At 44.9% G+C, this 12,585-nt stretch overlaps 1 protein-coding gene across 1 annotated transcript; it reads left to right on the top strand.

Moving 5' to 3' along the window:
- The first annotated feature begins 11,400 nt into the window (after positions 1 to 11,400).
- LOC137655240 (uncharacterized) lies at positions 11,401 to 12,108 on the top strand. The gene has a single exon (XM_068389125.1). It carries the CDS (start codon positions 11,401 to 11,403, stop codon positions 12,106 to 12,108), a length of 708 nt encoding a protein of 235 aa, XP_068245226.1.
- The last annotated feature ends 477 nt before the right edge of the window (positions 12,109 to 12,585 follow it).

Raw genomic sequence — 12,585 nt, 5'->3', positions numbered from 1 at the left:
AAAAACACTTAAACACTAAAATAAATCACTTAATACTAAACCCAATCATATACCACAACCCAGCAAAAATATTCAAAGCTTCAAACTAAACATAAGAGAAACCTCTTAATATTTCATATACGTGTGTGGCCACCGTCGTCCACAAACTCCCCACACTGGCAACTCAGTCCTTATCGCCAATTGCCACAAATCCCTGGCAAACAATCACTGCAGTCAATTTGACTGTCCAATAACATTAAAGGTGGTCATCATCATCATTATAATCATCATCATCATCATCATCATCAATCGGAATCTCAAATAACAGTCCAGGTCATCAACGGTTGTGCAGTCAAATGAGCAGTCCAAACAATATTAAGTACAGGCCAAGTCATCAACAATACATCCACTTTCTGAAAAACTTTAGTCTCTCCAAAGGAGGAATCACGGCCTGCCAAAATAAAAAAGAAAAACACTTATGAACACTCCTAACTAACTGAACTATCGCACTATAATCAAAGATAAATAATAAACTTTCTATCATTCACGAACGCGCCTAACAATAATGAATAAAAACAGTACTTACTCAGAATATAAAAAATCACTTCACAGCCGGCTTTCAAAGAACAAAAAAAAACATAACCGACTCCTGCTACAGTCAAAGATCCAATGCTTTCGCCCAAGACATTCATCACCGCCCTACCCTAGCTAAAAAGGTAAACAAACAACCTCAAATATACCGACAGTCTTTCCCACTATAAACAATCATTCGCTAACTACCCTTGTTCTTCGGCGCGCACCGCGGACACACATACTCTCTCGCGCACGCGCGATCTAACAAAACTAAAGCAAATGAAATTCTCTCTCTCTCTCTCTCTCTCTCTCTCTCTCTCTCTCTCTCTCTCTCTCTCTCTCTCTCTCTCTCTCTCTCTCTGACAAAACTAAAGCAAATAAACACCCTTTCTCTCTCTTGCGGTTTGACAAAACTTAAGTAAATAAACACTCTCTCACTCTCACTCTCACTCTCACTCTCTCTCTCTCTCTCTCTCTCTCTCTCTCTCTCTCTCTCTCTCTCTCTCTCTCTCTCTCTCTCTAATGACAAAGCTAAAGCAAATAAAATGTCTCGATTTAACAATACTAAAACAACTCTCTCTCTCTCTCTCTCTCTCTCTCTCTCTCTCTCTCTCTCTCTCTCTCTCTCTCTCTCTCTCTCTCTCTCTCGATTTGGCAAAACAAAAAAATAAATTAAAATAAAATTAATCCTCCACAACGGCATCGAGGAACAGTGCAAGGAGTTGCATGAACTGACCACCTTCCCGAGGCGGGTACTTAAACTATAACAAAGGCAAGAACGTTATTCTTCATTCGTCCAAATTGGACTTGCTAGCAAAAAAATACCATAGTAAAAACAATGATAAAATAATGATAATAAAAATGGTCATAAAACGTAAGTGATATAACCTAGATGACAGAGTACCAGATGGGCAATATTAACTTGAAATACTAACGAAGCGAACAACGCCAAAATGGCTGCCAACACTGAGGAAGGCCAATCCGCTCCCAAAATTAAAATTCACATTACTGGAAAGAGAACAAATGCCCGGTACTGAAAAAGCTGTCAAAACCAACTATGGTACTTAACATTGGTAAAGGTGAAGTAGCAGTGTCAGTCATGATGAATTAGCTCCCATCACGGGAAAAAAAAAACACCGAGAGCTCAAACAACACAACCACTCGAGCAAGTCCAAAACAGAAGGATGTCCTAGAGGGCGCTCATGTTGGGTGACGGTGGGTGGTCCAAGTGTGGGTTCTGGGGCCTTTGTTACGGCCCTTCGCTTTGATGAAGGAATTATCTAAATGGAAGACAGCCTGTGAATAGTGGTTTTCACACGCCCCTGATGTATACACGACACCCACAAAGGTGCTCGCGCGAGGGTAGTAACCTCTGCATTCCATGCTTTTATCTTTCTCTGGTATATTTGGAAGATTTATATCAGAAAAGTGTAAAGAAGGACTTTTTTACCGGGCGTCACAGGTCTCTCCCCAGAAATAGATTTTTCCTTCGTCAAAATCCCTTTATTGAACCTATCATCTCTCCTTGGTCTTCACCCATTGTTCCAGTCCGAAAAAAGGACAATAGTATACAGTTGTGTGTGGACTACTGTAGACTGAAGAAGGTGACTGTCTCTGATAAGTTCCCGATGCCTAACATGGCCGATTCCGTATTTGGACTTCAAGGAGTCAAATACTTTACAACCCTTGACCTGGTTCGTGGATACTACCAGTTACCGTTGGTAGAGGATAGTAAAGAATACACGGCTTTCTCTACCGCCTTTGGACACTGGCAGTTCAGACGTTTATCGTTTGGACTGAAAAATGCGCCTGTAGTGTTCCAGAGAGAAATGCAGAGTATTCTCCGAGAGTTCCCGAAAGCCAAGGTGGTTGTCTACATTGATGACATCTTGATACTTGGGTCTTCTTTCGAGGAACACCTGAAACTGGTAGAATGAGGTTTGGCTACTCTCCAGAAGCATGGACTCAAGATAAAACTCGGGAAGTGTTCTTGGGTTCAAGCCGAGGTCCAGTACCTTGGTCATCTGTTTGGACGTTCTGGTATGCGTAAGCTACCAGAATACATCCAGAAAGTAAAGGACTTCCCTAAACCGATCACTGTGCGTGAGCTACGGGGATTCCTGGGACTGGTAAACTTCCAACGGAAGTTTATCCCCATGTGTTCATAGATAGTCAAACCATTATCTGCGAAGACTGGAGGACGAAAATCCCAAGGGACTAGGAAACTGAAGTGGACTGCAGAAATGGACGGTGCCTTTGTGCACTTGAAGGAACTGATCAAGGAGGACATTTATGTTGTTGTACCCTGACTACTCCGCTGATGCTAAACCCTTGGAGTTTGTTGACGCTTCGGGTGAGGGTGCTGGTGCTTGTCTGTGCCAGGAGTCCTTGGAGCACCCAGGGAAGCGTCGGGTGATAGCGTACAACTCCATGACTTTCCTTGACTGCGAGACCTGTTACTCTATCATTGAGCATGAGTTGGCTGCTCTGCGATGGGGGGTGAAAACCTTCGAAGCCTTCCTCTATGGTCAGTTCTTCGTGATCCATTCTGATCACCGTCCCCTGATGTACCTTCATGACATGAAGATAGTGGACAGTCGTCTAGCATGGACACTGGAGGACCTGTCCAAATTTAACTTTATTGTTAATTACTGTCCAGGTGATCATAATGCCTCAGCTGACTGGTTATCCTGCTGGCCCGCATTAACTGACTGTCTGTTTGCTACTGAACCCAGCACTCCCAAGTTGCCTACTGGACTGGCCTTGTATAAGGAGGTTCGTGGTGGTCCAGATTCTCTCGTAGAATCCTTGGAGCTATTCGTAAACTGCTGGACGGAAGGGTCAGGTGTTGCACCCGACTCTCAGCTCAAGGGAGCCAAGCTCTGGGATGCCTTAGTTCAACAGTTTCTGAAAGATGCTAGTCAACTAGGCTTCAAACTGGACAAGACTAGCAGGAACAGGATCAAGGCAATGCGTTTTCCAGGTACAGTCCCAGCTCTGGAGTTGCTCTTGGCAGCATCTAAGCTATTGAACCTGGAAATCTGGGTCCATTGGGGTCCCACTTGTCCCGTAGTCTATCGTGATCCATCCGTGACTGAGCCTTAGTGTGTGCATCTTCAGTGTCTGTCTGGAGTGCATTTTAACCCTCTGATTGAGCTCCGCAATTACGTCCCTCCAACTGACGTGATTCTGGGCCATAATGCGGAGGTAAAATCTCATGTGCCTGACGTTGAGGGCTTGGTTATTGATGATCAGGAAGCACCAGAGGATTGTCCTGTAATCAAGTACGTGACAGGAAAGGCACCTCGTCAGTCCAGTTGTACACATGTCTCTCAACACTTGGCAGTAGGTATAGTAATGATATAGATGACCTTATTTTTAAATATTTAACTTAGCCGGTGAATATATAATAGCTGCAACTCTGCGGCTCGACAGAAAACATACTAAAAAACTCGCGAGCGATCGCTATGAAGGTTGCGGGTGTGCCCACCAGCGCCAACTGTCGGCCAGATACCACTCTTGTATGTAAACAAAACCTTCAATTCTTCTCTGTCGACGTTGACGACAAGACGTATCAATACTCGCTGTAGAACCTGGAGTTTTCTCAACATATTTGGTGAAGTACTTCATTTTGGTTTGAGCTTTTGCAGTGCAGGTGTTTTATCTTCATCTTAAATCTTGAACTCGTTTTTGGATAGATTTAATTTTTGATGACAAAGAGAGTATGGACTTTCTTTGACTTTTAAATGGCCGACCCTTCCCTTAGACGGAAGTGTGTTTAGGCTTTTAGCAATTATCTTATCACGTTATAAATTAATTATAGATTTTCCTCTATATATTTTATATCTCACCGCCTTTATTAGGCCTCTTCGATTAACTTTCCATTTATAATAAACATAAAAATAAATTTTAATGATTTGTTTATATGCGACCTTTCCTGAGAGTAGGCGGTCCTAACTTGGAAACCGAAGTTAAACAACGTTGAGCCCTTTCAATCGTAAATAGCTTTTAAAGAGCTAATGATTTAAAACTTTTTAAATGAATATTTTTTAATAGATATTTTATGAAAGATTTTCTTTGAATAGTCTTCGTACTGTTTCAAAGATGAACTAACGTTTAGTTTATTTATGCTACGCAGTTTGCGCTCTATCGTTACGATAGAGAGAGAGAGTATCACGGTTTCACTTTGCAGAAAGAGTAAATCGATTCTGACGTTTTGTTCATTCTTCTTTCAAAGCTTAAATGTTTTAAATTCTATTTTAAAGGAACTTTTTAATTGAAAAACCTTTCAGTTTTTTCCTTTGGTCAAATAACATGTTTTTTTGACGAAACGTAAGTGGGCTCTTCTCTTAGGTGCGAAATCAAGAGAGAGAGAGAGAGAGAGATAGAGACGGAGGGAGAGAGAGGAGAGAAAACGTTCCGTTCAAGCGGGTAACGTTGTTCTCGAGTTACTCTCGTCCCTAGTCTCTGTACGGGGAGAAAGGATAAAACTTTTTTAGTTTTTTATTCTCGTCCCCAGGCAATGTACGGTGAGAGATTGAAAACGTAGTTTTGAATGAACTAGTGTTTAGTCTCTTCCCCAGCCACTGAATTTTTTATCTTAAAATATGTTTACTGTTTTTTGCTGGTATTAATGTTCTTGCATTATACGACTGATTTCGCAATTACTACCTTTTGATGAGGGTAGAATTGCGTGCTTCAGGTAGAAATCAGTAAAAGTTTCGATTTCAGTGAAATAAGTGCAAAACAGAAAATCGTAGTGATAAAGTGATATTGCGCAAAGTGTTATCAGTGTTGCGACCGAGGGTTCGTCTGTTCGTGCCTGTCGTTCGCCTAGTCCGGGACCTCTTGCAAGCTCCCAAGCCCAGGGGAGAAGTAATGTCGTACGACTTATGGGTTCGAGAGGCCTTGATCAGCGAACAGATGTTCCCTCTATGGTATCGGGTGTATCTTACCAAGATCACCCCTACCATAAGGCGAGAGAGACGATTTTCTCCTCGTCATCCGAAGGCTTTTCGCATAAGAAACCTGAAACAAGGTTTCGAGGCCCTTAAGCGAAAGTCAGTCCTTTCAGGACAGGTCCAGCGTCCTGGTTGTAGCCATTAGGACAGCTCTGACCCTATGCAGTCATCGGAAGACTGCTCGCCGCCTAACAAAAGCGTAACACAGACTCCGAGAGTCTTTTTGTTGGCAAGGTTTTGCGGTCACAGACGTTACCCTCGTCTCTTACCGCAACCATTTCCGTTGATCCTAAATGGGTTGTACGGCAAGACATGCAGAATAAGCTTGCCTCCCTTATGGAAGACTATTCTGCCGATAAGTCCGTTGAGCCTAGCCGTTTATCTCATCGAGATCCTGGCTTTCAGCCACCCTAACGTTCCTTTGTGCGTCCTGTTGACGTTGGCGTAGCTAAGTCACGTCAGTCAGGTTGTTTAGAACCACACTCGATGCGGTCTCGTGTGGATTTTCAGCCACATTTGGACGTTAGGCCACTTGCTGATGCTCCTGTTGACGTTCAGGACGTTCGCTAACAATCGGAGTTGACTTGTTTTGACGCTGAGCGTCAACCTCCGCATTCTAGAGTTGTTTTGACTGCTCAGTCTAGGCGGTCAAAGCAGTCTCGAGTGGACGCTGTGCGTCCTCACGCACCTGTTGTTGTTGACAGTTCACAGACTGTCAAGCAGTTACATGACGTTGCGTCCTGGTCTCTCGCACCTGTTGTTGTTGACAGTTCACAGACTGTCAAGCAGTTACATGACGTTGCGTCCTGGTCCGCTACTAATGCACCAGTGCGTGTGGACTCTGCTTGTAAAGCATTGCCACCACGGTAGGTCTCTCCCTTGCTTGAGACTCAGCTATTATCGGACAAGGTTCCTTCAGATGAGGAAGTTGCTGTTCCCCCTCCTACTGATATTCCCTTGAGGACTCTGTCAGACGGAGAGGAGCCTAAAGCTGCTTAGCCCTCTATGGACTTTAAATAAATCATGCTGATTTTTAAGGATCTTTGTCCGGATCTTTTTGTAACTGCTGCTCCTCGTTCGCCTAAACGTCAGAGCTTACACTAGGCCTAGCTACTTCGAAGCCGTTGTTTTATAAGCTAGTGCTCTCTCGCTCTCCTAGAGAGCTTTACGTTTGCTAGGCGACTGGTTTATCACCAGGAGGAGTTTGGGGGATACAGCCTTTGCTTTCCCTTCTTTTAAACTGGCTTATAGAGCGAGAGTCTGATATGACACGAGAGAAGTTCTCGGCTTGGGAGTTCCTGCCTCTGCCCAGATAGACTTCTCAAACCTCATAGACTCTCCCTGGCGCCTGGCCATGAGACGCTCCAAGATTTTACAGGTCAACTTCACAGCTGTTTTCGAGCCTTTGAAGTTTGCTGTACAATTATGTCATGCATAAACAAGGCTTTCAGGGATGGCTCCAATGATCTGACAGCCACGTTCTCTGCAGGAACAAGTCCCTCAGGGATGGCTCCATGATTTGGCAGCCATGTTCACTGCAGGAGTACGTAAGAGGCAAGTGCGCTCAATGTGTTCAATGTCAAGACAAACTTCACGATGAAGTCTACCAGGCTGTCTTGACAGCATTTATGGAAGGCGACTGGATGGTCTCTCTCGACCTTCAGGAGGCATACTTCCACATTCCTATACACCCGGATTCCCAACCGTTTCTGAGGTTTGTTTACAGGAATGTGGGGTACCAGTTTCGAGCTATCGGGGATCCGAGCCTCCCTGTACTTGGACGACTGGCTTCTCAGAGCATCGTCCAGCCTTCGCTGTCTGCAGGATCTACATTGGACGTTGAGTCTGGCCAGGGAGTTGGGACTTGTGGTCAACCTAAAAGTCCCAACTGATCCCATCCCAGATTATTCTATTTTTGGGGATGGAGATTCGCAGTCAAGCCCTGCTCGAAGTCCAACTAATGCTGAAAAGAAAACGTTTATTCAGTCAGGAGTTGGAACAGTCTCGTAGGGACTCTCTCATCCTTGGAGCAGTTTGTCTCACTAGGGAGACTACCCCTTCTGCCTCTCCGGTTCCATCTAGCCTCTCACTGGAACTAGGACAAGACATTAGAGACGGTATCATTCCCAGTCTCCGAACCAATAAAGGCATGCCTGAAATGGTGGGACAGCAATATCAGTCTGAGAGAGGGACTATCCCTAGCAGTCAAGAACCCAAACCACGTGTTGTCCTCAGACGCGTCGGGTTTGGGTTGGGTGCGACCCTGGACGGTCGGGAATGCGCGGGTCTGTGGACCTCAAGTCAGAAGAGTATGCACATCAACGGCAAGGAGCTATTAGCAGTCCACTTGGCCTTGATGATATTAGGAAGCGTCTTCGAAACTAAGTGGTAGAGGTCAACTCAGACAACACCACAACTTTGGCGTACATCTCCAAGCAAGGAGGCACACACTCCTTCACGCTGCTCGAGATCGCAAGGGACCTTCTCTTATGGTCTAGAATTCGAGGCATCTCCCTGTTGACGAGATTCATCCAGGGGGACTTGAACGTCTTGGCAGACTGTCTCAGTCGGAGGGGTCAGGTGATACCCACGGAATGGACCCTCCACAAGGACGTGGGCAAGAGTCTTTGGGCTTCTTGGGGTCAACCAACCATAGACCTCTTTGCCTCCTCGTTGACCAAAAGGTTACCAGTCTTTTGCTCTCCAGTCCTAGATACAGAAGCAATCTACATAGACGCGTTTCTACTGGATTGGTCTTTTATGGACTTATATGCATTCCCACCATTCAAGATAGTCAACAAGGTACTGCAGAAGTTCGCCTCTCACGGAGGGACAAGGTTGACGTTGGTTGCTACCCTCTGGCCCGCGAGAGAGTGGTTCACCGAGGTACTTCAATGGCTGGTAGACTTTCCAAGAAGTCTTCCTCTAAGGGTAGATCTGTTACGTCAGCCCCACGTAAAGAATGTCCATCAAAGCCTCCCCGCTCTTCGTCTGACTTCCTTCACACTATCGAAAGACTCTCAAGAGCTAGAGGTTTATCGAAGGAGGCAGTCAGTGCGATTGCAAGAGCTAGGAGAGCTTCTACCATTAGAGTATACCAGTCGAAGTGGGAAGTCTTTCGAGACTGGTGCAAGTCAGCATCTGTGTCCTCGTCCAGTACCTCTGTAGCCCAAATCGCAGATTTTCTTTTACATCTGAGAAAGGTTCGCTCCCTTTCAGCTCCCACGATTAAGGGCTACAGGAGCATGTTGGCTTCGGTCTTTCGACATAGAGGCTTAGATCTTTCCAACAATAAAGATCTCCAAGATCTCCTTAAGTCTTTCGAGACCTCTAAGGAACGTCGTTTGGCAACTCCTGGATGGAACTTAGACGTGGTCCTAAGGTTCCTCATGTCAGACAGGTTTGAGCCATTACATTCAGCCTCCCTGAAGGATCTCACCCTCAAGACACTTTTCCTAGTGTGCTTGGCTTCGGCTAAAAGGGTCAGTGAACTTCATGCCTTCAGTAAGAACATCGGCTTTTCTACAGAAAAAAGCCACTTGTTCACTTCAACTTGGTTTCCTGGCCAAAAATGAACTGCCTTCTCGTCCTTGGCCTAAATCTTTTGATATTCCTTGCTTATCAGAGATCGTAGGCAACGAACTGGAAAGAGTATTATGTCCTGTTAGAGCTCTTAAGTTCGATTTAGCTCGTACTAAGTCATTACGAGGTAAATCTGAGGCATTATGGTGCTCAGTTAAGAAACCTTCATTGCCTATGTCAAAGAATTCTTTGTCATATTTTATCAGATTTTTTTAATACGAGAAGCTCATTCTCACTTGAATGAGAAAGACCGATGTTTGCTTAAGGTTAAGACGCACGAAGTTAGAGATATAGCAACCTCCGTGGCCTTCAAGCAAAATAAATCTCTGCAAAGTATTATGGACGCGACTTCTTGGAGAAACAAGTCAGTGTTCGTGTCATTTTACTTAAAAGATGTCCAGACTCTTTACGAGGACTGCTACACACTGGGTCCATTCGTTGCAGCGAGTGCAGTAGTGGGTGAGGGTTCTACCACTACACTTCCCTAATTCCAATATCCTTTTAATCTGTCTCTTGAGATGTTTTTAATATTGTTTTATGGGTTGTTCGGAAGGCTAAGAAGCCTTTCGCATCCTGATTGATTTGGCGGGTGGTCAAAGTCATTTCTTGAGAGCGCCCAGATTAGGGGTTTGATGAGGTCCTGTTGTATGGGTTGCAGCCCTTGATACTTCAGCTCCTGGGAGTCTGTCAGCATCCTAAGAGGATCGCTGGGCTCCGTGAGGAAGACAGACTTACAAGGCAGAGTAATCATCTAAGTCAACTTCCTCACCAGGTACCTATTTATTTTGGTTTTGTTATATTGATAACTGCCAAAATGAAAAAACTCTTAGCTTATACGCTGTAAACATAATTAACTCTGGTCTCTACCCACCTCCTTGGGTGTGAATCAGCTATTATATATTCACCGGCTAAGTTAAATATTTAAAAATTATATTTTAATTATAAAATAAATTTTTGAATATACTTACCCGGTGAATATATAAATTAAATGACCCTCCCTTCCTCCCCAATAGAGAGACAGCGGGACGAGAAGAATTGAAGGTTTTGTTTACATACAAGAGTGGTATCTGGCCGACAGTTGGCGCTGGTGGGCACACCCGCAACCTTCATAGCGATCGCTCGCGAGTTTTTTAGTATGTTTTCTGTCGAGCCGCAGAGTTGCAGCTATTATATATTCACCGGGTAAGTATATTCAAAAATTTATTTTATAATTAAAATATCATTTTGTGCTCTTGTTGATACAGGAGCACAGGTTTGTCTTGTGAATGAGTCTGCACAGAGCCAGCCTGGCATAGAGTACCAGGTACTGTCAGGAGAACAGCTAGAGCGGTTGACTGGTTCCTGCACCAGCTTTCTAGGCTACGTCCAGTTAGAGGTGAAGTGTCCTTCCGGGTGGAGGCTACCGCTGTTTAACTATGCAGTGGTAGCTGCCAATGACATTAACTTTTGTTTTGTTCTTGGTAGGAATATACTGGACGCACCCTACCTGACACTGGATTCACCCCGAGAACAGTTGGTGTATGACCACACTACTATTCTTCCGTTGTCTCCCAAGGTACTCTCAGTCTCCCCCCTGCATACCGAGACCACTGTTATGAAGGTAACTGACCCTGATCCTGATCGAGGAGTGTTCTCCAGAAATGCTCTTCTGTCCTTTAGTCAGGTGTTCAAGATCCAAGGAGATCATCGACAGATTCAATCTGTCATTAAGATGATCTACTCTGGGGTTCCTGCATCTCGAGTTCCACGCTCCTATCTACCTTATAGTAGATGTTGGTCGGACCTGGAAGTACACCAGGGTTTGCTAGTGAAGCGGAATCCAGACAGCTCAGTAGTCCCAGTAGTCACCTTCAATGTCCTGATTGACCTAGTTGCCGAGAAACACCTCCAGAATGCTCACTGGGGGATCGGAAAAATGATTGCAATCCTCCGTCGACTCGTCTGGCACAAATCTTTGATTAATGTAATCAGAGATATGTGCCAGACGTGTTGGGAATGTCAGACTTATAAGGTCTCAAGGGAGGTGGTTGCCCCGCCGACCTTGAAAATAGTGACCTCTTCTCTCTCTGAATTGGTTGCTATGGACCTTGTGAGTCTCCCAACAACTAGTACTGGTTTTATTGGGTGTCTGATGGTAGACAACCATTATTCCAAGTGGGTGACGGCAGTACCCATAAGGAATAAGAAGAGCAGTACGATATGCCAGGGGCTTGAAGACCGAGTTTTTCTAGTTATTCCTCGTGTTCCAGTCTGGATATTGACTGGTAACGGCCCTGAGTTTATTTCCCAGGAATTTACAGAGTTGATGGAGCAGTACAATGTTATATATGTGAAAACAACTCCGTATAAACCCTCTAGTAATGGTGCACTGGAGCGGGTGAATTGTACCATTGGTGAGTTACTGAGGGTGATTTCTGGGGAATCTCGGAAATGGGACCAGTACTTATCCCAAGCAGTTCTCAGCTACAACCATTCTCACTACACTGTGATTGGCTGTACTCCAGCTGAGAACAAACTGAAGGGTGCTCACAATGTTGATAGTACCCCATTGCTGTCAGCAGAAACGAGAGACCCATGGGCTGAAAGACATCCTCGGTACAAACCGTTTAAAGAGGGCTCTCTGGTGCTTAAAAAGGTGCACCTGTTGGGACACCTTCTGACGAACAAGCTCATCCCTAGGTTTGAGGTGGTATTCCGTGTTACTAAGGTACACGAGAATAAAGTCACCTATGAGCTACAGAGACTGCCTGATGGTGAACTGGTAAGAGCTCACCATATCCAGTTAAAGGCCTGGTTTGAACCTCCAGTTTATCTTAGGAGGCACTTTCTCTGGTATCCGAAGGGTCCTGATCCTGTAATAGAGACTCGGAATAGTCGTGGACTCGTGGAGGATAGTCCAACTTCCTCTGAAGTCTCTGAGAGTTCTAGTTCTAGTAGTGATGGTGACTCCTATGGGGTGGCTGCAGTAGTTGCATCCTACCTTTTGTCCCGCGATTGTAACAAGTCCCGATGACAGAGGAAAAGTCACCATCCTACTAGAGCTATTACTCAGCCTAAGCCCATTCTTAAGCCAGCTAGGACGAGAAAAAAAGCACTGGAGGCTTGGTTAGATCCTCAAGAAAATTGTGATGAGACTCCTGTATTAAAGCCTGAATCGTTTCGAGATCGTATGGTCCTCCAAGTGTGGGAGAACAACCCTACTGAAATGTGTGAAACCCCAATTTTGTCTCCCGAGTTGGTGGTTCACTGCCCAGTGCCTGAATTTCCAACACCCCAGTTCTTAGCTTCTTCTTTCCGAGAGGAAGGTGTCGTTCATCCTCCAGGGAGTTGGGAATTCTGGGAAGTTTCCAGTATTCCATCATTGGAACTACTTTCTGTTGGTTCCAAGAGTTCCAGTCCAGATTGGTCAGGACATGCTACTTTAGAAAGCCCTGTTTCTGAATCGGCAGTGTCTATTCATCCTGATTATGACTTTCTCGGCTTTTTGCCA

The sequence above is a fragment of the Palaemon carinicauda genome, chromosome 16 (assembly GCF_036898095.1).
Source record: "Palaemon carinicauda isolate YSFRI2023 chromosome 16, ASM3689809v2, whole genome shotgun sequence".
Taxonomy (NCBI): domain Eukaryota; kingdom Metazoa; phylum Arthropoda; class Malacostraca; order Decapoda; family Palaemonidae; genus Palaemon; species Palaemon carinicauda.
This window is presented reverse-complemented; position numbering and strand designations above follow the sequence as displayed.